Consider the following 27,507-nt stretch of genomic DNA (forward strand, 5'->3'; position numbering starts at 1 on the left):
ATTACATGACATGTTTGTTTACGTCTCATATTTTATATATAGGAAAGTTTGAACATACTGAGAGGTAAGCACATATCGTCGGTAAGAGACATGTGTGTGAGAAAATTTGCGAAAAAATCTAAGGGCACCGGTGGGATTCGAACCCACAATTCCCATTCAGTACACGGGTGCATTGCCAATTATACAACGGTGGACCTATGGTCTACGGATGTATTTGGCTAATGACATTTGAGTTTCGAATCCGTTCCCCACCCTAGCCTTTTTGCGCAAGCGTTCTCTGATACACAACAATCGTCTATTATCGACGATATGTGCTTGTACCGCAACCACTCAGTATCAGTCGATGTGAACAAACACAGCTCATTTTTGTTATTCATCTTACATGCTGAAATATGTCCAGTACAGTATGACTCTAACATTTTGAGCTGCCGGCCTCACCTCCGACCACCGGGCCGTAGTTGATGAATATCAATTACTTTTTACTTTTTGATTTTACGGTTTAGCGACTTTGCAGTCAATTTAATTGTTTATAGGAAAGTTTGAACATACTGAGAGGTAAGCACATATCGTCGGTAAGAGACATGTGTGTGAGAAAATTTGCGAAAAAATCTAAGGGCACCGGTGGGATTCGAACCCACAATTCCCATTCAGTACACGGGTGCATTGCCAATTATACAACGGTGGACCTATGGTCTACGGATGTATTTGGCTAATGACATTTGAGTTTCGAATCCGTTCCCCACCCTAGCCTTTTTGCGCAAGCGTTCTCTGATACACAACAATCGTCTATTATCGACGATATGTGCTTGTACCGCAACCACTCAGTATCAGTCGATGTGAACAAACACAGCTCATTTTTGTTATTCATCTTACATGCTGAAATATGTCCAGTACAGTATGACTCTAACATTTTGAGCTGCCGGCCTCACCTCCGACCACCGGGCCGTAGTTGATGAATATCAATTACTTTTTACTTTTTGATTTTACGGTTTAGCGACTTTGCAGTCAATTTAATTGTTTATAGGAAAGTTTGAACATACTGAGAGGTAAGCACATATCGTCGGTAAGAGACATGTGTGTGAGAAAATTTGCGAAAAAATCTAAGGGCACCGGTGGGATTCGAACCCACAATTCCCATTCAGTACACGGGTGCATTGCCAATTATACAACGGTGGACCTATGGTCTACGGATGTATTTGGCTAATGACATTTGAGTTTCGAATCCGTTCCCCACCCTAGCCTTTTTGCGCAAGCGTTCTCTGATACACAACAATCGTCTATTATCGACGATATGTGCTTGTACCGCAACCACTCAGTATCAGTCGATGTGAACAAACACAGCTCATTTTTGTTATTCATCTCAACTCAAATGTCATGTTTTGTTATTCATCTCAACTCAAATGTCATTAGCCAAATACATCCGTAGACCATAGGTCCACCGTTGTATAATTGGCAATGCACCCGTGTACTGAATGGGAATTGTGGGTTCGAATCCCACCGGTGCCCTTAGATTTTTTCGCAAATTTTCTCACACACATGTCTCTTACCGACGATATGTGCTTACCTCTCAGTATGTTCAAACTTTCCTATAAACAATTAAATTGACTGCAAAGTCGCTAAACCGTAAACTCATATTTTATGTCAAAGATGGATTCCGTCACATGTAAAACTAGTTATTTCTAAATGTGTATGTTTAGAATCGACAAAAACACGCATGCATCGTATTCTTCTTCTTCCCGAATTTCTGCAATAATTCACCATTTCAGTGTCAACATTTCAAGGGGGCGTAATTGCTTTTGTAAACAATGGCTTTAGCCGTCGATTTCTCGCGAATAAAAGCTCACACATGAAAATTAATGAAACCAACAAGTAGAGAAATGTTTCCTCTACCAGCTAGCATTGTTAATTTGGAGGGGTGAGCTTTAGTTCGCGAGAAATCGACGGTTAAAGCCAATGTATACAAAAGCAATTACGCCCCTTTGAAATGTTGACACTGATTTGGTGAATTATTTTAACTTTTGGTTAAAATTTGACAGATGGAAAGTTATCGATTAACCCTGCTATCCGATCGTGGTTATTTCTGACAGACAATAAGTTAAGTTTTGACAACCGTGGCTGAGTTCTTTTCGAAATCCGGTCGATCGACAGCACAGGGATTTTCGAACATACAGAATAACTTTCGAAATGTCACTTTTAACCACGAGTTAAATTTAACTCGGCAAATGGTTCACAGCCTTAGACTACCCAACAAACAATTGAGAGCTCTTATAAAACACCTGAGTTTATCAAACGTTGAATAATAGCTTCCAGAGTTGAATAAGAATGTAGTTGTATTGCCTTTTTGGTTAGAAGCTTCTAAAGCTGCTTGGAGCACTCTTGAATGATTGTTTACGTTCGACCAACCACCAACCACAATTTTGTTGCTAAAAATAGCACAAGTGATAGGCACGTTTATATGACCATAAGGCAATGATTATTCGACTACAAGAGAACCCAACTAACAATTTTAGCTGCAGACTAGCTTATACAGCTGAAAATTGCCTTATGCAGCTAATTTTTGTCTGTATAAGCTGATCTACAGCTAAAATTGTTTGTTGGGAAGTCACTCAAGATGAGCTTGATATACTTCTTTCATATGATCAAAATATGTATTCAAGAATAGAGCAGATGGAAACAGAAGCGGCTGGCAATCCGGGATCATGAGTTCGAATCTTGCTTCGAGAAACCTTTGGTGGAGTAGAGGTAAATTATATATAGATGTTATTAATAAATGCAAACATTAATTTAAGACATATATCATATAATCAACGATAACATTTCTAGATAAATTCTCTCAATTAATGATTAGAGAGATTAATTGAAAGAATATCTATCAAAGATTAAACAGATGCTTGTTACTGCTTCCTCCATGATCACAGAATGTGAATTATGGCATAATTACATATTTTTTCAATGTGCACAAATAAATTAAATTAATAAAAACTGTACAAGCAATTATTTTGGCGTACCACGACAATTGTTAAACTAATTTTAATCTGTGAATATTGTGAGTACTTACACAACGGTTATTAAGGAGTCATTAAAAAGTGCTATAAACGCTTTTCACCGCTTGCTGTATAAAGATTATTTAGGAGTCATAAAAGAGTGTAACAAACGCCTCTCAAGTTCAATCTCTAATACATTTCGAAGCAGCTGTTAGGAGGTGTCTACAAACGTTGTATTGAAGCTTTGACCAAAACAATAAAGCTTGAGTTTAAATATGTATCTATAAACGTTGAATAAAAGTTGCTTCTACTCCTATACCGCGTATACATATAATGCTGTAGTTGAACAGGTTCTCCAAACCAGTGTAAACAAGAGTTTTACAGAAGTTGTAATAAACAAATTGTACAGTTATTATGCAGCATGCAGTTGAATAAAATCACAATGGAAGCGTTTCTTCAACAAGAAATTGATTTTGGGTAAACGTTTTACTGAATACGTTAGACAACACCTTTGTGTTGCAGTTGTATAGGTTCTCCAGACCAGCGTAAACAAGGGTTTTATAAAAGTTGTGGTGAACACATTGTGCAATTATTATTCAACATGCAGCTGAACAAAATCAAAACAAAAGCGTTTCTTCAACTGGAAATTGTTACTTGGGATATGAACCATTTGTCGAATCTTTTTAACTTTTGGTTAAAATTTGACAGATGAAAAGTTATCGATTAACCCTGGTATCCGAGCGTGGTTATTTCTGACAGACAGGAAGTTAAATTTTGACAACCGTGGCTGAGTTCTGCTCGAAAACCGATCGATCGGTAACACAGGGATTTTCGAACATAAGAAATAAATTTCGAAATGTCACTTTTAACCACGAGTTAAATTTAACTCGTGGTTAAAAGTGACATTTCGAAAGTTATTTCTTATGTTCGAAAATCCCCGTGCTGTCGATCGACCGGTTTTCGAGCCATGGTCGTCAAAATTTAACTTCTTGTCTGTCAGAAATAACCATGCTCGGATAGCAGGGTTAATCAATAACTTTCCATCTGTCAAATTTTAACCAAAAGTTAAAAAAAAAATCGCCAAATGGTTCAGAGCCTTAAAAATACATAATTTTACACGTGACGGAATCCATCTTTGACATAAAGGATGAGACATAAACAATCATTTCATGTAAAATTAAATGCTTCGAGACTGAAAAGTTCGTTACTCGTCGAAAAGTACGGTTGATTGTGCTGAATTTCACGTTTGCTGTGATTGAATTGTATGTCAAAATTGACGCTCGTATATGTCAGTCATAGAGCACCTAAATTTACCTGATTTTTTCTAACTGTGTGTTCCCAACACTTTCAATGCAAACTTCTACATTTCACGTTCCTTAGACATTGAGTTAGAAACAACTGACTGCACATCGAAAAAAAAAATGCCTTTCCATCTCCACAATCCAAACATTTTCTTTGAGTTACAATTACAAAAACACTCGAAACATTCCCCCCCAAACTAAACCAAACCCCTTCAACCGACATCAATTTGTTCCTTCAACCACTTTCCATTCTTTTAACCAAACTTTGTCCTGTCAAAACAGAACTCGAATCAACACCACCCCGGTTAGGGAAAGAAAGAAAGAACACACCCAATTCCGAGCTCTCTCCGCCGGCACACCTCGCTTTTATTGACCTTTTACCGCACTCAATTCAATTACATTCTCCGTCAGCAGATCCAGCAGTACGTCCAACTTTACCTGGTACAGATTGTTTTCCTGCTCCAGACTTTTGATCCGCCGTTTCATCCGGAGCAAATCATCGATGGCGGCGGTCGACGCCGGGGCTGTCCCGCTTCCACCCGATGCCGCTGCCAGCGCCATGCCGCTCATCCAAACACCGTCGACAAAGCACAGCTGCTTATCCAACAGGTTCAGCCGGATGTTTTTGAAGTCGTCCAGTTCCTCCTGCTGCGGCGGGCAGCCAATGTTCAACCTTGCCGTCCGCGGGGGTGCCACCTTCGGGGCGAACTTTTTCGTGAAAATTGGCATCTGCTACTCCGTACTCTTCTTCTGGTGCTGGTGCTTCGATCGAAGGGTAACTTTGTTCTGCAGGGCAGATTGTAACGTTCCGGCGGGGGGGTGATTGGTGAGTCGCGCGCACGAGCACGTGTGCCGTTGCTAGGCCAAACGATGCGAAACCACGTTGCCATGGCGCTAAGGGTGCTCGTAAACACAAACATATACAAATCGAGCAGGATGTGAAACATTATTTATCCGGTTGACCACAAAGAGTCGGATCGTTATAACTGGGTGATGTCCAATCAGCAGTATAGTGATGGGGCAGTGACCGAGAACAGCGTTGACAAAGGCAATAAGGAGGATCCGATTAGGAGCATCGATGAACTGTATCGGAGCATTCAACGGGAAATTCAGTGCCACAAGAAGGAGCATGAAGAGATTAGAGCGAATTTGAGGCGATTAGTTCAAAACAATCATGTGGCCGTCGGTGGTTTGCTGGGGGTCGCCGGAGATGAGGCAACCGGTGCTGAAAGTGGTGATGGTTTTGATTCCGAACAATACAAACGGATATCGAATGAAGTGATTAGCAATTTAAAGAACCAGCTGGAGATAGTGTGGGAGGTGAGATGGATAGTCGAATTTGTAGCAATCAAAATGCTTTAATTTAAATCGTTTATTTAAACCTTTTTTCCGCAAAAGTATTGCCACAAGGGTCCAAAACGTACTTCAAAATACACTCTTCCATCGGTGACTGTTATTTTGCCTCGACTTTCGTCTTTTCCCCGAGTCCAACTCCTCACTCAAGTGCCACTTCTAGGCATAGACAATCCACGAAGCACTTGCCTTCACCGGTTGTTATCGTTGCGAGAGCAAGCAGACATCGAAATTCTGTACTACTACTACTACTACTTCCCTGTTCCCACTTAACGTGTTTTTCCATCCCCTCAAAACAAAAAAAAATAATCCCGTAGGAAAAAAATACCCTGGAAAGCCTCTGGAAGAGCTCTCAGAAGACAATCCAAATACTCGAGCTGGAAATAGGCGAATATCGAAGACAGTTGCGACAACCGAGCAGCGTCCGGGACCTCAGACAGCAGTACACGGCCGCTCTGCAGTTGCTGGAGCAAAATTTGCTCTCGCTACGGACGAAGCTCGCCCAGCGGACGGAGGAAAACAAACGCCTGCAGGTAGCCAGTGCAGCGGAACAGGACCGACTGCGCACCGTGGAGCGGGATTTGGCCGGTATGTATCTACCGTGTACCTCTTTAATATACCTGCCCCCCCGCACCGTTGTGCGAATTTCGATTTGTGTTTTTGCCCGCCTGTCTGCCTGGGAAAGCTTTCGAACGAGTGGAAAACTGATTTTCCTCGTTTTGGGCGTTTCGGTCGAGTTTCGACATCAAAGACCGAGCGGGCGAATTTGGGAAAATGACCGAGCTGTGGGTGCGGGGAGGGGGGGGGGGGTACGAAGGGATGCAGCAAGAAGACGTTGTTGGTTCATCATTTTTTTTGGGCAATTTTCCACCCGGTTGTTGTTTGTGATTTCTGTTATTAGCTGCAGATCACTGGGAAGCATGCTGGATGAGATTGAATGTTGTGTGCTTTTTTTGTTTGTTTGTTCGAGAAGTGCTTGGGGAAGAGTGGAAGAGTGGTGGGGAATTTTTAAATTACCAAAGAGTGGATTAAAGATCAATGCACTTTATTCTTGTTGGAACTTTGAAAGATTTCTAATCAAATGCTTGCATTTGCAGATGATTTTTTATCAGAATTTCCACAAAATTGACAATTGAATAGTGTGGAAATGTTATACTAATATCAACATAAAGCTTAAGTGCGAATAGAAGTTGAAATTGAGCAAAGGGTCACTAATACGACAGCACTAGTCAAACGCACACTCCTTTACCTATCTCATAAATTAATGTTGAGGTTTTTCCTCAAATCCACAAGCGTGCGCGTTTAACTTGCTCATATATTGTCTGCGGATGTGGAATAGCTCTACCCACGTTTAATACAAATACAACCTAAACCCACTGCGCCACCATATCTGAGAATGAATTGTTTGTCAATTAATTAACAATTGGAAAAACCATTTTGTTGCTGGACATCGCGACTAACATTTAAAAATGGTCTAAAATGTTGAAAATTCATAATTATTATATTTTTAAATCACATTAACTTCAGAGCAGCTCAAGGGGGAGTCAACTCTGCCCACTGTACCGAAACACAGTATGACGGCACGTTAAGGCACACGCTGATACGTATGACACGAAACATATGATATAAAACGGCAACACTGTTGAGCGTTGAACATTTTTTAATCGGTTTACCCGTTGCTAAGGTTTGTTTACTTCAATTGAAACTATCTGTCAATACTCCATTTCAAAATCCATTCCCTAACAAACCTAACGAGGGAATTTATTGGGAATTTAAAAAAAATCAATTTATTCGATGATACTATAGAGAAAACCTGACCAAATGATTTTTTTTTGTGAAATTGAGTTTATTTGCCTGATTGTGTTAAAAACTAATTACTGCAATTAATTACATAGCAACTTGTAAATGAAAACCTAACTCGCCAACGTCTACAGCGTTATCACAACCTATGATAAAGGTGACGTAATTAATAAAATATTTTAGAATTTCAATTTTTTGTCTTCTGCCTATGTTATTTAAAACTGGATGTATGAGGTCCTCAAAAGAGAGCCTCCTCCGACCGTTAAGGATTGTTTTTTTTTTTTTTTTTATTAATTTATTTGTACAGGCTCAATCGAATAAACATGATGCATTATACATGATTAATGTCTTAAATCTAGAGTTAAAGGAATTGAACCGATTACTCGCGGTCGTCTCGAGGTTAGTGGAGATTTACAATTTTTTGGATGGGGAAAGGGAGAAGGAGGTTTGAAATATGATTTATTATACAAATATTTAATTAATCCTAAAACATGAACTTATTTCTATTCATTTTGAAAACAAACAACTAAACACAAGGTTAATCAAACTTACAATCTAAGGTTAGTATTCTTAAAGTAAACATATATGAGTTTCATAAACTCCAGATCACGTCTAGCCAAAATATCCCGAACTGGAACATTAGGTTGTCTACCTCGAGCCCGAAGGGAATCGCACAGCTCAGATCTGACTCCACGATGCTCAGCACAAGACCAAAGGATGTGATCGGCGTCTTGGTAACCTTGTCCACATTCACAGAGATTGCTGTCTCCCAGCCCAACACGGAACAAGTGAGCGTTTAACGAATAGTGATTGGACATGAGGCGAGACATCATACGAATGAAGTCTCGACCCACATCCAACCCCTTGAACCAAGGACTCTTCGACACCTTAGGGATGATCGAATATAGCCATCGTCCCAAACTCCCTTCACTCCATTTATTTTGCCAGCTGGCGAGCGACTGTTGACGATAAATGAAGAAAAATTCATTGTAGGCGATCTGTCGATCGTAAATATTGCCTTGCATGCCCACCTTAGCAAGTGAGTCCGCCTTCTCATTGCCCGGAATCGAGCAATGAGATGGGACCCATGCAAAGGTGATGACAAAAGATCTTAAAGATAAAGCACTCAGAAGCTCTCGTATTTTCATGAGAAAATACGAGGAGTGCTTTACCGGCCTCATGGATCGAATAGCCTCGACAGAACTGAGACTATTCGTAAAAATAAAATAGTGATCTGGTGCAAGTGAGGCGATCGTTTCTAGCGTATAGTGTATTGCCGCCAGTTCAGCAACATATACGGAACAAGGAGCTTGAAGCATTCGAGAGGCGCTATGAAATTCGTTAAAAATACCAAAACCAGCGGACGACTCTATTAGTGATCCATCTGTGAAGAACGATCTTGCAGAATCAACTTGGCCAAACTTTGCAGCTTAAATTGACGGAACAATCATGGAACGATGATGTTCTGGGATTCCACGAATCTCCCGCGTCATGGATAAATCAAAACTAACTGAATTGCCGAAGTCGGAGAAGCATACACGATGAGGATTATGCTGTGAAGGGCTGACATCCTGAGTTATGTACACGTAGTACAATGACATAAAACGAGTTTGAGGGTTTAGCTCCAGAAGCTTCTCAAAGTTTTCGATTACCAGTGGGTTCATAGCTTCACAACGGGTGAGGAGCCTGTGGGACAATTCCGAAAACCGATCCGATAGTGGCAACATGCCCGCCAACACTTCGAGACTCATCGTATGAGTCGAGTGCATGCATCCTAACGCGATACGAAGACAACGATACTGGATACGTTCCAGTTTGATGATGTGAGTTTTAGCCGCCGACTGGAAGCAAAAACTACCGTACTCTAAAACCGATAAAATCGTTGTTCGGTACAACGTTAGAAGATCTTGCGGATGAGCTCCCCACCACGTTCCGGTAATTGTTCGGAGAAAATTGATCCTTTGTTGGCATTTTCGTCTCAGATACTCAATGTGGGATCTCCAGGTGCATTTGGAATCGAACCAGACCCCAAGATATTTGAAAGACATGGAATGAGTGATCGGCCTACCCAAAAGTTGAAGCTTCGGTTGTGCTGGGCTATGCTTCCTAGAAAAAACAACCAACTCAGTTTTCTCCGTGGAGAATTCGATACCTAGCTGAATAGCCCAAGTAGACAAATTGTCTAGGGTATCCTGTAAGGGTCCTTGCAGGTCAGCCTCTCTGGGCCCTGTCATAGACACTACTCCGTCATCTGCAAGTTGTCTCAGCGTGCAGTTGTCACTTAGACAATTATCAATTTCTCTGACGTAGAAATTATACAAAAGGGGGCTTAAACATGAGCCCTGGGGGAGACCCATGTAACTAAATCGAGAAGCTGTAGAGTTTCCATGAGAAAAGCTCATATGTTTCTCTGACAGCAAATTGTACAAAAAGTTATTAATTAATGGAGAAAGGCCACAAGCGTGGAGTTTGTCTGAAAGGACTTCAACCGATACTGAATCAAAAGCCCCCTTAATATCCAAGAAGACAGAAGCCATTTGCTCTTTATTAGCAAAAGCCAACTGAATTTCAGTGGAAAGCAACGCGAGACAGTCGTTCGTTCCCTTGCCCCTACGGAAACCAAATTGAGTATCTGAGAGTAGGTGGTTCGTCTCAACCCATTTGTCCAAGCGAAAAAGGATCATTTTCTCCAACAATTTTCGAATGCACGATAACATTGCGATGGGACGATACGAGTTATGATCTGACGCGGGTTTTCCAGGCTTTTTAATGGCTATAACTCTCACTTGCCTCCAATCATCCGGAACAATATTGAGCTCTAGGAGCTGACAAAACAAGTTCAACATGCGCCTCTTAGCGACGTCTGGGAGGTTCTTCAACAAGTCGAACTTGATCCTATCAGCCCCCGGAGCCGAATTGCGACACGAAAGGAGCGCGAGTGAGAGCTCCAGCATTGAAAAAGGCTGGCTGATCTCGTCTACCGAATTCGTCGTTTCGCGAGGAATCATCTGTGCCGGCACGGAATCAGGACATACTTTTCGCGCGAACTTGAGAATCCACCGATCCGAGTACTCCTCGCTCTCGTTGTTTGAAGACCGGTTACGCATCCTTCGCGCCGATTTCCAAAGCGTATTCATCGACGTTTCGCGCGATAAACCGTCCACGAATTGCCGCCAGTATCCACGTTTCTTGGCTTTGATGAGGCTCTTGAGTTCGTGTTCAAGAGTCGAGTACGCTTCGAAATACTCGGGTGTTCCGCGTTTCCGGAAAAGCTTAAACGCGTCGGACTTTTTACGATAAACCTCAGTGCATTGCTGGTCCCACCAAGGGGTAGGAGGTTTCCTACGAAAAGACGTTCCTGGAACCGGCCGAGTTTGAGCTCGAAGCGCGCTGTCCAAGATCAGATTGGAGAGGAAGTTATATTCCTCCAACGGTGGAAGCTCTTCTACCGACGACACGGCTTCATCTATCGCGGTCTTGAACGTTGTCCAATCGATATTACGGGTGAGGTCGTACGCGACGTTAACGGATTCCGACGAATTGAACCCACTGGCAATCGAAATGCCGATCGGCAAGTGATCACTACCGTGGGGATCCTGGATCACATGCCACGTGCAATCCAACGATAATGAATTAGAGCAAAGTGTGAGGTCTAATCTACTTCCATTTGAGGATGGACCAGCCAGACGTGTTACTTCTCCATTGTTAAGAATTGTCATATTGAAGTTATCACAGAGGTCATATATCAAAGTAGAACGGTTGTCATCATACAGTTCCCCCCAGCCTGTACCGTGGGAATTAAAATCTCCCATAATCAACCGTGGAGTAGGAAGAACTGAACAGATATCTGAAAGTTGTTTTTGACTAATCGAAACTCGGGGAGGAATATACACAGAAGCAATACAAAGGCTCTTGCCTTTAACAAAAGCCTGACATGCGACAACTTCAATACCTGGAAATTGTGGAAGATTCACTCTATAGAAGGAATGGCACTTTTTGATCCCCAAAAGTACTCCTCCTCCACGCGAATCCTCACGATCCAGTCGAATAATGTTAAAATCATGAAAAGGAAGATCGATATCTGAAGAGAGCCAAGTTTCACACAGAGCAAATGCATCACAATCATTATTGTGAACCAAAAACTTAAACGATTCAATCTTAGGAATAAGACTTCGACAATTCCACTGTAGAACAGTGATCAAATCCCCGACCTCGTTTGGAAAATTATCCATCGAAGGAGATGATTGCTGCAAGGAGGGGCCACTTCAATGTCAACTGCTTCAAGAGGGTTTTCACAGTAGGAAGCATTGCCAGAACAATGCTTTTCAGAGGATCAGAAATATCGAGGTAATTGAGGATACTGTCCACAATGTTATCAAATGAGAACAACCCAGATGAAGAAGCGGTTTGTGTTCTGAAAATTGGGGCATCGGGGGTTTTGGATGTCCCCGGGAGAGGTGGAAAATCCTGGGTATAATCAATTCTGCGGAATCCAGGAGGAGTAGAAGTCTCCTTTTTTCCACCACTCCTTGATTTGGGCAAGCTGATTTGGGGTTCTTGATCTGCAACTTTCCGCGAACGGATGCGTTTTCGTTTCCGGGCAGAACCTTCCGGAAAACTGAAAGAAACTCCCTCCTCAGCCAAGTCAGAGCCAGACTCGTCATCTGACAAAAGAGCGAAGGGATTTGTTTCGTTGGTCGATGGCTTGGCTGTCTTAAGCATTTCTGCAAAAGACCGCCTGGAACGTTCTTTAAGAGAGCGCTCTAGTTTTTCCCCGCGTTGTTTGTACACCGGACACGACGAGAGACCATGAGGAGGAGATCCTTTGCAGTACACGCATTTTGGTGCCGTGACTGTGCAGGCGCCATCCTCGTGCTTCTCCCCGCATTTGGAACAGCGTGCCTTGCTGCCACAGTGAGAGGCCGTATGTCCCAACTGTTTGCAGTTTTGGCAGATCATGACCCGAGGAACAAACAAGCGCACAGGTAGCCGAAGTTTTCCCAACTCGATGTACTGAGGAAGGGCTGAACCAGAAAAGGTCACGCGAAACGAGTCTGTAGGGGTAAAACTCTTTTTACCCTCGCTGACAGATACTGAGCCCAGTTTTTGGACATCCAGTATCTTCACCGGGGGGAGCAAGGGGTTCTTGAAACGGCCAACCGCCTGCTTCTCCAAGATCTCGGGGGTCAGACTCGCTTCGGTGACCACACCTTCGATCTCCACATCACGAGCTGGTATGTAAACCCTGTACTCAATCGTAAAGAGCTGGGAGGCAGCAATCTCGTTAGCCTGCTTCAGGTTAGAAACGACAACACGAAGTTTATTATGCCTAACCTTCGTGATTTCGGTCACGGCCGAGTATCGCTTCGTCAGATCAGTGGAAATTTGCATCAAGTTCAAAGGTTTGTTTTTGGGCTGAAAGTAGACAACCCATGGCCCAGTCGAGTCATCTGGATAGGCTCGCGATCGGGGGCTTTTCTGAGACGAACCATGAATGACAGGACGTTTTCGTCTTTTCTTGCCATCGATTGGCAAACTGGTGTCATCTTCCGACAAAATGTCCATATCGTCTTCTGACGAGACGTTCATATTGCCGTACTAGTGGGAGCGGTAAACGCTCTACCACTGAAACGATGCTTAAAACCACACAGACACAATAAACAAAAAAAAACTACAAATACAGAAACACAAAATTAAATTTAACTGATGGGCGAGAGAAAGAAACAGGAAAAAAACTTATCTGCTATACTACTACCACCGAGTGATTACACAGCAGCAGCGGAGCGACGCGCAGCGTGGGTGACCTTCGATGCGCGTGTGCGGGCGATCTTTGTAGTGGTGTGCTTGTATGAGGCTCGGCACTCAGCTGGACACACGATGATGGATGACCGGTATAAATGCGGAGGCAGATGCTGACACTCGATGACGATGATCTGTGTGCAGGTATGCGTGATCACGCACCGATCAAGCGCAGATTGATTTGCGAATATCCAATTGCAAGTGAACAATTTTCTTTCCGATGACGCCGAAAACCGCACTTTTTTCTCAGAAAAACTCACTTTCAGATGATTGTTTAGCCGGGTACTATGCCAGTAATCACTAAGCGAGAAAAAACTGATAATTTAAACCAACCGAATACCGAGAAAACTTCCGAAATACCGGAGCGCGAAACAAGTCGACTGTACTTCTTGCTAGGTCGCAGTGGGATGTTAAGGATTGTTGATATCGTTCTCTGCAGGTGCGACCACGCCGGCGTCACTCGTGGACATTCACATAATTTGTGCTTCAATGTTTTTATTGCTCCATTACAGTGTAGGCACTGCTCGTTGTTTACTCGTCGAATAGTGTGCCATAACAGTCTGTGCTCTATCTTTTCGTTAACGAGTAAATACCAGCTACTACGCTGGGCTGAAGAGAGTCTTCTGTTTCCGATGTTAAGCCACACGCGCTTCCAATTCACTGCAGGATAGCGCAATTCCACTCTCGGTTGATCTGTTTGGTCAAGGAAAAAGCGGTGTACAGTCAGGAATCCTTATTGCCGGATTCCTTATTGCCGGTATCTCTTATTGCCGGATCCTTATTGCCGGGCTATGTGTGTATTTGATCGGAGGAAGGGTTTTGTTGGATTTGTTGAGACAAGCGAGGGTATGCTTGCAGGATTGTTTTTATGCAGAGGAGATCAGCGGGGGGATTGTTGGGATTTGTGTGGGTAAGAAACCCAGACAACCAGAAGTCGTATAACAATGTACACACAGTATCGTAAATTGCTACAGTTTAAGTCAAAATCGCATAAAAGAATGGCATACCTCACATTATGTTTAAGGGGGTATTCCCAATCTTTTTTTTTTTTTCAAAAAATCAAATTTTTTTTTTCACGTTTTTTTTTACTTTAGACTATATACTTTCATCCCCCCAAGCTGTTTTCCGATCAGCGTATTCGGTGTCTTGGCATAGCTGACTAATGGTAAGAACCCCCAAATGGTTTTAACTAAAGTCAAAACTTTAAACGCGTTTTTCTCGAAACCACATTTTTTTTATCGGGCGAAGATTTTTCTCAGAAACTATAAGAGATATTGACTTGAATCTTTGCGCATTTTGTTCCTTATTAAATTTTTTGGAGCTTCTCCCACTTTCAGCCATAAATATTAACATTTAACATTGTTTGAAGCACCTTAAAGTTGCAAAAAAGCGGGCTAAAAAAGCCTGTTTTTTCATATGGCCGCCATTTTGTCAATTTGCAAGATTTTTTACTGCCAACGGGAGAAGCTCCAGAGAATCTTATGCAGATTATTAATTTCATCACGAAATCTGTTTCAGATGAAGCCGTTCCAGAGAAAAGTCTTCGCCCGTCCAGGCGTTTGCGGCGAACAGGGGTCTGTTTGTCGCCATTTTGTGACGTCAATAATGTCTTTTTTTATGTAAAAAAAAAAATTTATTTGTAAACTTTAATGTTCAATAAACAAGAATCCCAAAGAGTTAGGCGCATTACTATTCATTTTCCTTAAAAAAAAAAATTAATTGAGAAACAGGCCGAAAAAAGGCAAAAGATTGGGAATACCCCCTTAAGTTAAGTCGTATAGAATAAAAATTTCCGACTTATATACGATGACTCATTTTTCCGTCGTACTGTATCACAAATTGAATCGGATTACATCGTAAGACTTTTCAAAATGAATTTGTTATTTCAGATTAAATCGTATATGATGTTAAATCGACTCGATTAGAATTAAATTAAAATATGCACGATAGTTGTGCTGTGCACTTTGAGTTGTTTTGCTCCTTTCGTTTTTGACAACAACTAGAGAGCAAGTGAGAGGCATCAACTCAAAAGTAAGTCTAAAGAACTCAACCGTTGGGTAGTTTTGGTTCTCCGTGCACGAGAGCTGGAAGTTGTAAACAAACAATCTCAAAAGTCATAAGTGCAGGGTTGCTAAACTTATGGTATACTGAGACTGACACCTTGATTGCGGCACTTCGGCACGTTCGGCTCAACGCTTGGCACAGCTTTTGGCAGAGATAAACCTCTCGACACAGATTGAGATGTGCAGAGTTGAATACCCCTTGTTGCAGCTGGAATCAGGAAAAAAGTTAATATATCAAAAATGATGCGTAGATTTCAAATAAACTGTTATTTGACTAAGCATATGCAATTTAGATAAATTTAGAAAATCAACAAAAATTTAAAAAATATCAGTTTACACTGGAGTCGCTTTTTACGCGGGTGATACGTCCCGCGTAAAAAAAAACCGCGTAAAAAAAAACCGCGTAAATTCCGGAATCCGCGTAAAAAAAAACCGCGTAAATTCCAAAATCCGCGTAAAAAAAAACCGCGTAAAAAAAAACCGTGTAAAAAAAAACCGCGTAAAAAGCGACTCCAGTGTATACTTATCACTAAATTTTAAAACATTAATTGAGCTTTCTTTACAAAAAAAAAAACTAAAGTCAAAGGGGGGAGGGGGGGTGTTTTGTGATAAAAGTACACACTTAAAAAAAATCATGTAAATTTAGGTGCTCTGACATATACGAGCGTAAATTTTGACATAAATTTGAGTCATGACAGACGCGAAACATGGCTCAATCAAACGTACTTTTCGTCGAGCAACGAACTATTCAGTCTCGGAGCACTTAATATTACATGACATGTTTGTTTACGTCTCATCTTTTATGTCAAAGACGGATTCCGTCACTCGTAAAATAAGTTCACCGGTGCTACACCGCCAAAAACTGAAAAAAATCAGGGTGTAGCTATCGATTGCACCTTTGTTTACAAACAAATGATGATGAGCTATCAATGACTCGCGCTTATTGCTGCTTACACTACACCGGTGTAGTGTAGCAAAATAGAAAACGACATAAGTGTGTTGGTCTGACTCGGAAGAGGTTTGGGTTGCGAATGACAAAGGCTATTTTATTATTATTATGGCTTACTGCTATCTACAATAATTCAGTTAAAGTGAATCACTGTGACATCCTTATTCTCGGAACCACCTAGAAACATTAAGTGCACAAATCAGTGCTAACATTTGAAAACGGCGCAAAAGCCATTTGTAAACAAATGGTTTGTGGGCCCTTTACTCGCTACTCGAAGAACGCCCACGCAAACCAACAGCATCGTCAGGAAGGGGAAAATTTCCCCTACCCGATGTTGCTGTTGTGTCGCGTGGGTGTACTTCAAGTAGTGAGTAAAGGGCCCACAAACCATTTGTTTACAAATGGCTTTTGTGCCGTTTTCAAATGTTAGCACTGAAATATCAGCTTCTACGGCACGTGCAACATTCAAATTGTTTCTCCACGTTTGCTGCACTGCATCATACATGAAGTAGCAATTTCAGGTGGAATGGGGCACCGATTTTCGAGATTTGTGTAATTGAAAATTCGAAGTGGAAGTGCATGCATAGCCTACGTGGCGGCCATTTGTGGACTCTACAAGGAATCACCTTAATAAGGTACATTGCCCCTTAATGGTGAATTATTGAATTCCGAGGGTCTTCATTGCTTCATCTAGCTTCACAGTCGGTATCGCCTTAGTAAGAACATCAGCGATTTGCTTCTTTGTTCTGACGTGGTCTAGTATGTTCTGGTCTAACATTTCTGATATAAATACTTTTGCTTCGGGATGAATATCCGACTTTCTATGAATATCCGATGTTGAACGCATTCTTGACGTCGATCGTTATGATAGCGTAATATCGATCTCTTCTCCCCTTTTGTTTCGACGCCTTCTCGGCTCTCTAGAATTGCATCCACTGTGAGAACACGACAAGCCAAGTGGTGTTGAGTATGAAGTCTGCAAGTAGTAGACGAAATACGCGTATCTGTCAAAAGATAAGCAATTATAACGGAATTTAAAGGAAATAAACCAACCCACTAAAAGCTCTTCACAAGTCTGAGCGCTTAATGAGAACTTCTGTGGTGGAAACTAAAATCACTCTCTCTAGAGAAATGAATATAATGTGCTCTAGAGTTCACGCACCTAAAAGAGGGTTTACCTCTCGAGAGACTTCGCTGCAGAGCCCCCTCGCTAGAGCATATGTTTGATTGCTGTTGAAGCATTATTTTGCCCAAAAGCATATTAAGCATAAAATGGACCTACTACATATGAAACTCAAACCAATCCCACCAAGGTGGTCATTCTCTAAACAGGCCTGATGGGACTAGGAACCAGTGTTGGCTAAAATCAAGATCAGAAAATCAAAATCAGCAATCTTTCAAGATCAATATCACCAAAAATCACAGGCACCAATATCACAAGCCATCATCACCACGAAAATCACACGTGATTTTCGACCCATATCAGCCGTGATTTTCGATTCCCAAAATCAACCAGCATCAATATCAATCAAGATCAAAATCAGAAGATATGTGAAATTCTAGGGTTTGGAGCATTCTGAAATTCAAGTCAACATGCCAGATGAAATTAAAATGGTGGATTTCAACCCAAGATGGCGGACCAAAATCCAATATGGCGGCCCCTTGATTTCCAAAATGGCAGCTCTTATCAAACCCATTCCACAGAATCCCTATATCTGTGGGAGGACCGAAGCGGACAGAGTTTTCACGGGGCGCAAGCGGGGACACACGTATTGGCTTCGGAAGGATCAAAAATAAATACGCACGGCACTTCACGGAAGAACAGACGAAACTTTACTATTGTTGTTGTTATGTACACATTAAACATATAGTGTTGCCAGAAGGGCCGTCATGCACATATAAGTGCCATAAAAGTTTATGTATGGTGAGGGGTAACACAATGTAAATACCTTCAATATCATTGGTGAAGATGCATATTTCCTGTCCGGGGCTGCCATATTTGATTTTGGTCTGCCATTTGGATTTTAAAATGGCGGTGGATGTCCGTTTTTTACTTTGACTGTAATACCAAGCTATTGATTTTCCGTTTGGTTTTTTGTTACCTCAAAATCAGCTAAGTTTAAAATCAGCCGTGATTTTGCTGATCTCAGGCATCAGCCATGTAAAACATCAACATTGATGTGTAACATTCTTATGCAGTAGTAAATAAATAATTTTGAAAAACATCCATGCGCTTATAGGAATTTCGCTCCCTGTATAATTATGATGAGGCAAAAGTTGCCCTTGAGCTGTTTTCCGTGAACAGAATTTTAAGACACGTGAACATCTCGCCCTGCTCAATGACATTTTTCCCCATATTCACTCAACGTCGTCATTTTCCGAACCTCATATCGCAGTCTCCGACTATCCCAGGCTGATCAATTATAAACTTTGTGAAGGGAAGTGTCATGCATGCTAATGAAAGCCGTATTTTCTCGTTTCATCGCTCTCTAATCCCCTTCATCGCATTGATGCTGCTGCTGCTGCTGCTGCTGTTGCACATCACACATATCGCATCGGTCCCAGCCCTGCAATCGGAACACCAGCAGCTGCAGGCAACCGTGGACGAGCGTCGTACGGCCGAATCGCGTCTAAGCACCGATCTGGAGCAAGCCATGCGGGGGAAAGCCGAACTTGAGGCGCTTCTGGATCAGGCTAACGCTCTAGCGCGGCAACATATGAGCCGGGAGAATCAGGCCCTGATCAAAGTGCAGGAAGCCCTGCAGATTGCCGATACGGCCATCGAGGAGAAGAACTCGGTGGCGGCACGGGAGCGGGGCGTCCGGGAGGAGTGCGATTTTCTCGCATCCACCATCGGGCAAGTGATGGAGCAGGCCGCCCGGAAGGTGGAACACGAAATGAACGCTCTGAAAGTGGGTTACGAAAATAGGATTACCGCCCTGGAGCGGCAGCTAGAGCACTTGAAAGGTTCGCTGGAACAGCAGCAGCAGAGAACCGGCCAATCGGAAAGCCGGGCCCGGGCGCTCGAGGACAAGTTCAAGAGTCTGATTGTGACGAACCAGAATCTCAATGCGGACCTCCACGCGGCCTCCAAATTGATAGTAAGTGTTACCCCTCCCCTCGCACCACACCCACCCCACCGTTCTAGCCATATAAAAAGGTGTTTTTGTGTTTTATATTGTGAGAGGTGGGAGTTTAGAAGGAAAAATTCAATTTAATTAGCGAACACGAAACAAGAAAAAGCTCTCGACGAGAACGACGACGTGACGGCTCAGTCTTCAGCAGACTTTATGGCAATTTAACGTGTTTTCCTTCCGGCCAGCACTCTCTGCGAAGCGTTGTTTTTATTCTTCACTTCTTCAATTGTTGAATTTGTTATTATTTTCGTTGCAGATTGAAATGGAATTAAAATTGGAAGCCTTTCAGAAGACGACAACGAAGGAGCGTGAAATCAGCAAGTAAGTGGCAGTGGGAATGAAAATTATTATCTATTTTCGATTCGTTTTTCCAGTGGTAGTTTTTCCGTCTGCTTTCTTTCATCGATCTATTAATATGCGAAGGAGAATTGATATAAGGATTTACGAAGCAATGGTGGAACAATATTAGTTCTAGAGATTGGAGAATTTTCAAGGGGATGGATTTACAGATTGATTGATATACCTACACGGCGAATGAGAACGACCCAAATTTGAGTTTAGTTCACTCATAATCGCCAAAAGTGCAGGAACTCAGCGATGAGCAAATTTGGCAATTTTTTTTCAGTGTATATTTATTCTAGAAAGATACAGTAATCCTACACCACTTTGCCGAAGACACCATCTTGTTCATGCAAATCTTTCTGGAGATATGTATTTTTGTATTTATGCGTGCCATGTGTTGAACCGCCTTGTTCCCACAGGGCATATAGTGCGATGTCACAGAGTTGGTAACCCTATTCTATCTCTTTGTTTTTGCTATCGATCAGTTACAAATAAAACGCAATTCAGTTAAGTACAATAAAATCGCGAGTCATATTTTATTACCCCGAATTCCACACTTGAATCACGCGGATTCCACTGCCCAAACCTCCGACAGGTTATGGGCCCAGTTTTTTCGTGCGGACAATCGGGAAGTTCCGAGTTTTACGCGTTTTAAGTTTTCGGTCAGTCGCGCGCACGAGGATTTTTTTTTCTCGAGGTGGAGGAAGATGGCGGACGCTGCGAAGTTTTCGTTCCTGAGACTTTCCAACACGAATTGGAACGTTTGGAAGTTCCGGATGGAGATGCTGCTTACTCGTGAGGAGTTGTGGCATGTCATTGACGAGGCCAAGCCCGAGCCTGTCACTGCGCAGTGGACGAAGGAGGATAAAAAGGCCAAAGCTACCATCGGTCTCACCATCGAAGACAATCAGCTAGGGTTGCTCAAAAATGCAACGAGTGCGCGTGCGATGTGGAATGCGTTGAAAACGCACCACGAAAAGGCCTACTGTGACTTCACGGATTTCGTTGCTCAAAAAGTTATGAAACAAGAATTTGCACGAAGGAGGCGATATGGAATCGCACCTGCTGGACGTCGAGGAGCTTTTTGATCGGTTGCAGGCGGCTGGTTTGGAGCTCGAGCAGGAGATGAAAGTGGCCATGGTTTTGAGAAGCCTTCCGGAAACGTACAATGGCCTGGTGACTGCGCTCGAGAGTCGCCCCGACGAGGATATTACGATGGAGCTGGTAAAGTCAAAACTTCGAGACGAATACCAGAAGCGGATGGATCGTGGTCGCAGCTCCGATGACAGCAAGGCACTGAAGACGATGGCGAAATCGAAGTCTGCGGAAAAGGTTTGCTTCCATTGTAATAAGCCCGGAGTTCCAATGGACCAAAGGCGAAGCAAGCACAGGATTCCGGTGCACCCCTACTATTCTGGGCGAGTGCAGGTCAAACCACCGATGCCGAGGAGGTGAAGTGCTGTTTTGCCATCGGTTTGAAGAGCTACTGGTTCGTCGATAGCGGCGCGTCGCAGCATATGACAGGCGACAGGAGATTTTTCTCGGAGCTGGTGGAAGACGTGCATGTCGATGTTACTCTTGCGAACGGGAAGAAGGCAGTTGCTGCAGGCGTCGGCAACGGGATGCTGCTGTGCGTGAACGGCAACGGAAAGGATCAAGAGGTGAAGGTACAAGATGTCCTGTTCGTTCCAGATCTGGAAGGTAGCCTGTTGTCAGTAAGTAAGCTAGTAGCTAAGAATATTTCCGTTGTGTTCGATTCACATGGATGTCGAATCCGAAATACCAAGGGCCATACGGTGGCCGTCGCCGACCTGTGCGACGGGATGTATTTGTTGAGATGTTCTGCGAGGTCTATGGTTGCTGCTACTGCTCGGCATACCGATTTCTGCCAGCATACGTGGCATCGTCGTTTTGGCCACAGGGACTACGACGTGGTGGACCTGATCAACAAAAAGGAGCTCGGCACCCAGATGAAGGTGGTTGATTGCGGGATAAAGCTGGTGTGCGAGTGTTGCCTTGAAGGCAAGCTGCACCGGCAGTCGTTCCCGAAGGTAGCGCAGAGGCGTGCAACGGAAATACTCGAGCTAGTGCATTCGGACGTGTGCGGTCCGTTCAAGCACGTCACCCCAGGAGGAAACAAATACTTCCTCACATTAATCGACGACTATAGTCGATATGCTACGGTCTATCTTCTGGCAAATAAGTCTGATGTGCCTGGGAAGATCAAGGAATTTGTGAATATGGTTAAGAACCAATTCGACCGGAAACCGAAGGTGATAAGGTCAGATAACGGTGGCGAGTTCGTAAACAACGAGTTCCGAAGTTTTTTTCGCTGAGGAAGGCATTAAAGCTGAGTACACTACCCCATACTCCCCTCAGCAGAATGGGGTAGCCGATCGAAGAAATCGTTACCTCCAAGAAATGGCATTGTGTATGCTGATCGATGCCAACCTTCTGAAGGAATTCTGGGGTGAGGCAGTGTTGACAGCGACGTTTCTCCAGAATCGGCTGCCATCCCGTTCCGTCGACCGGACGCCGTTCGAACGCTGGTTCGGACGTAAGCCAGTGATGCGGGATCTGAAAGTTTTCGGATGCGAGGCCTATGTCCACATCCCAAGCGAGAAGAGGGGAAAGCTGGAGAGCAAGACCAAGAAGATGATTTTCATTGGCTACTGTAGCCAAGCCAAGGCGTATCGGTTCCTCGATTTGGAGACTCGACGGTTGACTATTAGCAGAGACGCTCACTTTCTGGAACTGGGAGCGGAGATCCGTTCAGAAGGAGATTGCGGCTCAAAGGATGTTGAAGTCGTGATCGGCCGAACCGAAGAGGATTTGATTCCGGAAGTGGTCCCGGATAAGGATGAAGAAGATAACGAAGACGGCGATGAATCTTTCTATTCCGGATCAGATGAGCAAAGCGATTCAGCGGGAGATACGGACGGTGAAGCCACAGGAGGAGAAGCTAGTGGCCTGCGCCGATCGCAACGAAGGACGCGGGGTGTTCTTCCGCAGCGGCTGAACGACTATGCAGTAGGTGAGGTTAGCCTAGCTACCTAATGCAGTGAAGAACCTACGACGTACTAGCAAGCGATGGCTTCCGTTGACAAGAAGAAATGGCTGACAGCGATGAAGGAGGAGATGCGTTCCCTGGAAGAAAATGATACCTGGGCGTTGATGAAGCTTCCTGCGGGGCGCGAACCCGTTGGTAGTCGATGGGTGTTTAAGAAGAAGGAGGATTCGGATGGTCAAGTTGTGCGCTTCAAGGCCAGGGTTGTAGCGCAAGGCTATTCTCAGCGATTCGGGCGTGACTTCGAGGAAGTGTTCGCGCCGGTTACGATGCAACAAACATTCCGGGTACTACTGGCTATGGCGAGCAGCAAGAAGATGGAGGTGAGGCATATTGACGTTAAGTGTGCTTACCTCTACGGCCAGTTGAAGGAGGAGATTTTCATGACTCAGCCACCCGGTTTTGAAGTTCCCGGAAAGAAGGACTGGGTCTGCAAGCTAAACCGGAGCATCTATGGCCTGAAGCAGGCCGCTCGGGTTTGGAACCATACTATAAAGGATTTCCTCATTAGCATTGGGTTCCAACAGTCTGCCTCGGATCAAGGTTGCAAAGACTCATTTCAGCTAAAACAATGTTTTTCTAAATTATGAAATAATTAGATGCCATGATCAAATTTTGAATTGGTAGGATACAAGAAGAGGTTGCAAAGAATGTGTTTGACATATTAAACCTGTTTATTTCACTTCATGAGAGTCACAATCAGCGATTTTTCACAAACTCACTCACTCACTCACTCACTCACTCACTCAGCGATCAGCAAATCGCTGATTGTGACTCATAGAAAGCAAAATTTACAGGTTTTATGTTTCCAACGCATACTTTGTAACCGCTTCTTGTAAGTTACAAGTAAAACATGCCATCATACCATCTTTTGGTTTTATTATTCCGAAAATCATTATTTTAGCTGAAATGAGTCTTTGCAACCTTGCCTCGGATGCCTGCTTGTTCATCAACGATCTGAGGAACGGAGAGCGAATGTACCTGCTCTTATACGTGGACGACATGATCGTCGTTTGGCGTCTGCAGGAGGAGACCCGCAAGGTTGAGGAGCAGTTAAGGAAGAAGTTCAACATCACTTCCTTGGGAGTAATCCGTCATTTTCTTGGGATCAGTGTGAAACGAGGAGTGGATGGAGTTTACTCAATCAACCAAGCATCTTTCATCCGGAAGATTGCCAAGGTCTACGATTTGGAGGAGGCGAAACGGTCGACTATTCCGATGGATACTGGCTACTACAAGAGCAGATTGGAGTCGAAGAGCTTGGCGAACAACGTCGAGTATCATCGTTTGATCGGATCGCTGCTGTATATTGCCACCAATACCAGGCCTGATATAGCAGCATCAATGTCAATATTGAGCCGGAAGATCAACAACCCCTTGCAAGCGGATTGGAATGAACTCAAGCGGATTGTAAGGTACTTGTGCGGAACGGTGGACTACAGATTGTACAGTACAGTAACTTGCAATTTGTACTTCGATGCTGGCAACCTGAAGCTGGAGGGTTTCTGCGACGCCGATTGGGCAAGTGACACTGCTGATCGGAAGTCGAATAGCGGATTCGTCTTTCTTCTTGGCGGTGCAGCTGTGAGCTGGGGAAGTCGTAAGCAATCATGCGTGTCTACTTCAACGATGGAAGCCGAATATGTGGCGTTGGCAGAGGCTGGACAAGAAGCTGTGTGGCTACGTAGGCTGTTGAAGGAGCTCAACGAGGAACAACATAGTCCAACCATCGTTTGGGAAGACAACAAAAGCTGTTTGGATTTCGCTACTCTGGAGAAGCAGAACCGTCGTTCCAAGCACATAGATACTAAGTATCACTTCACCAGAGAGCTTTCATCATCAGGGGAGATTATCCTGAAGTAGCGAAACGGACAACATGGTCGCGGACATAATGACAAAACCGTTGGGAGCTGTCAAGGTTCGGAAGTTTTCCGAAATGCTGGGTCTCCGGAGTGAAGCAGCCGGCCAACCCTGAACATCGAGGAGGAGTGTTGAACCGCCTTGTTCCCACAGGGCATATAGTGCGATGTCACAGAGTTGGTAACCCTATTCTATCTCTTTGTTTTTGCCATCGATCAGTTACAAATAAAACGCAATTCAGTTAAGTACAATAAAATCGCGAGTCATATTTTATTACCCCGAATTCCACACTTGAATCACGCGGATTCCACTGCCCAAACCTCCGACACCATGTTTACATAAGCCCTTTTCAGAAGTTAGTCGCGTACACAACTAAGGAAACAATTGTTTATCCGAAACGATTTGCGAGTCTACGTGGGTCGTGGAACCGCTCATATATGGAGCAAAATTGCTTAAAATATTGTTTTCTAAATCTTTGCTGAAGCATGAATCGATCTATAATTTCAAATAAGAAACTCGCTCCAGTGGTGCCAAAGCCACAAACCCTACAGCCCTGAGCAGATCAAAATCGACTGATCGAACTTTTTAATGCATTTATTACGAATGCTTGATTGAATTGGCAATGTTTTGGTAAGAAATTGTTAAAATCCAGATCTTATTCGTTCAATTCTGGCCCATTTTTAAGATATGTCATTAGTCATTTATTATTTTGGTAGAAATATGTCTTTCGTACGCATACAAAAACACGTTTATTTAATGATTGTGGGGACAGCCATTGTTGCATGACGTGCCGTATCACACGCTTTTTAAAAACTACCAAAATTTGGGTAGAATTGTTATTCACAACTTGTCACTCCCAACACAGTTTATCCATTTTTGGGTAGGTTCAGTTTTGATCGATCTGGATGAATTCTACCCAAATTTGGGTAGTTTGAAATAGCGTGCAACAGTTTCTTCGATTGGCTAGGTTGTATGCCGTTCAGTTATGGAAGTAAAATAATACTTTTGCTAGCAAGCTGAACACAGCCAGCCACTCACACAGGTTTGCACGGCAAGTATTATTTAATAAAAAGCTTTTTTGGAACATCGCAATACTTGGCTTCAATGTCATCCAATTTGTAGAAGCCAATTTCAAACGGATGAAAAATGAACTCACATCGTTTCGGCCGGCCCCCTGCTGCTGACGATCGTCTCGAAACGACGATAGAACGGTGAAATTATTGAATAAAATGTGTTATTGCATCGTTAGATTTTATGAACTCATTTCAACGTAATATGATGGCCGCTCCGGGTTCGGTCGGTTGGTACTATCAGCAGAGCAAAAACGACCCCGATAGCCCTCGAGGTTGATACTCATCAAATATTGCACTATCCATCCTTCTTTGTTGATTGCACGGTGCTACCGCCCCACTATAGTCTTCTCTATTGCATCGTGCTTTGACAGGGTTGCACTCATTGTATATTATGGGCAGCACGCTATTTCCAAACTACCCAAATTTGACCAGGATTCACCCATATCGGTCAAAAGTGAAGCTACTCAAAAATTAGTAAACAAACTTGGTTGAAGTGGACAAATGAAGAACATCGATTGGATTCTACTCAAATTGGGTAGTTTGGAAATAGCATATAGATGATAAGCTGAATTCATCCCCGTCGAAATCGCGCCTAACCACAAGCTAATATCCTTTCCATCTCTTGCTTTTTGCTTTCATTTTTCTTCCCAAACATCACGATCTACATTTTTCTGTTTCTGTTCCTGTTCCCTTCCCCAAAGAACTAGCCAAGCCCGGGAACAGGAGCTGAAGCAATTGCTGGACACGAACGAACAGCTCACGGACCGCTGGAAGAGCGAAATGCTGACACTGACCGATGGATTGCAGCGGAAGCTGGAAGCTCTCCGGCGGGAAAATTGCATGCTCAAGGCGGAAAACAATCAATTAAGGGATCAGCTATTGCGGGCGGTACCGGCGGATACACCGCCGCCAGATCCCACCGAGGTGGTCCTGAGGACGGCGACACTACCACCGCAGCTTCTGCCAACTTTCGGCGGTGGGGCCGATTGAATGTAGGAGAAGGAATTGCATCATCATCATCATCATCATCAATGTCTTCTTCCAATGTCCCAGCCAAGTTGCATCGTGAATTTTTGCGGTTCCTTCTTGCTCGAGGAGGGGGCGGCCGTGCTCTGAATGGGAATGAGTCGAGATTACACTTCTTTGCAAGTGATTGATGGCGGTTGGGATGGTCGAAACCGCTACGGACTTGAATTGTGTGTTTTTCAAATAAATGTAGAACCATTTTGACTGAGTTTTTAAATTTGCTGTACGTTTTCTTTAGCTTCGAAAATACTGAAAATACTCCAGCGACGTGACATCTCTTCATTTTCATTTCGTGACAGTGACAAAAGCTGTTGTGAGAATGAATTGGCAAAATGACTATTCAGTTTCGATCGAAACTGGCGGAACTGCTCTAATGTCTCATCCTCATCATCATCACCATCATCCTCATCATCACCGTAAAATCGACCTGTTCGTCGTTCAGCTATCTGTAGCACGAAGAAAGACCAACTTTTTCTCCTCCTGCAGTAGCACAATAATGTTAGAAGTGCGTGAGAGTACTTTTCCGGACTAGGAGTAAAGATAGAGAACTTCCTGCTGCTGCTTCCCCGTGGCCCCTGGTCCACGGTCCGAAGTTGGGTTTTGCGAGTGCATCGAAGACTGCACTAAACCGCAGCACAGAATCCACTTAAATCTTGAAGAAAGTCTTTATGCGAACCGGTTTTCCGGCTTAGCTATAGCCACGGAGATACCTAGGTGTAGGTAGCTTCGATCCGTCCAGAGGGAATCCGGGCA

General features: G+C 43.5%; 2 protein-coding genes across 2 annotated transcripts; one reads left to right on the forward strand and one right to left on the reverse strand.

Moving 5' to 3' along the window:
• Positions 1-4,651: 4,651 nt before the first annotated feature.
• Cby (Chibby) lies at positions 4,652-5,017 on the reverse strand. Its single transcript, XM_065218624.1, has one exon. It carries the CDS (start codon positions 5,012-5,014, stop codon positions 4,652-4,654), a length of 363 nt encoding a protein of 120 aa, XP_065074696.1. The 5' UTR covers positions 5,015-5,017.
• A 261-nt stretch (positions 5,018-5,278) lies between these two features.
• On the forward strand, positions 5,279-26,718 carry LOC135698588 (M protein, serotype 49). Its single transcript, XM_065218634.1, has 5 exons — positions 5,279-5,605; positions 5,956-6,226; positions 18,815-19,350; positions 19,643-19,707; positions 26,430-26,718. Exons 1-5 carry the CDS (start codon positions 5,279-5,281, stop codon positions 26,716-26,718), a joined length of 1,488 nt encoding a protein of 495 aa, XP_065074706.1.
• The last annotated feature ends 789 nt before the right edge of the window (positions 26,719-27,507 follow it).

The sequence above is a fragment of the Ochlerotatus camptorhynchus genome, unplaced genomic scaffold (genome assembly GCF_037179485.1).
Source record: "Ochlerotatus camptorhynchus isolate MF236.1 unplaced genomic scaffold, CSIRO-AGI_Acam_v1.1 ptg000091l, whole genome shotgun sequence".
In the NCBI taxonomy this organism is placed as follows: Eukaryota; Metazoa; Arthropoda; class Insecta; order Diptera; family Culicidae; genus Ochlerotatus; species Ochlerotatus camptorhynchus.

Excerpts from the sequence above, each read along its gene's own strand:
- LOC135698588 (XM_065218634.1), top strand. The coding sequence starts at position 5,279 with ATGTCCAATCAGCAGTATAGTGATGGGGCAGTGACCGAGAACAGCGTT. Across the intron at positions 6,227-18,814 it reads CGTGGAGCGGGATTTGGCCG|CCCTGCAATCGGAACACCAG; the intron begins GTATGTATCTAC and ends CATCGGTCCCAG. Across the intron at positions 19,351-19,642 it reads ACGCGGCCTCCAAATTGATA|ATTGAAATGGAATTAAAATT; the intron begins GTAAGTGTTACC and ends TTTTCGTTGCAG.
- Cby (XM_065218624.1), bottom strand. The coding sequence starts at position 5,014 with ATGCCAATTTTCACGAAAAAGTTCGCCCCGAAGGTGGCACCCCCGCGG.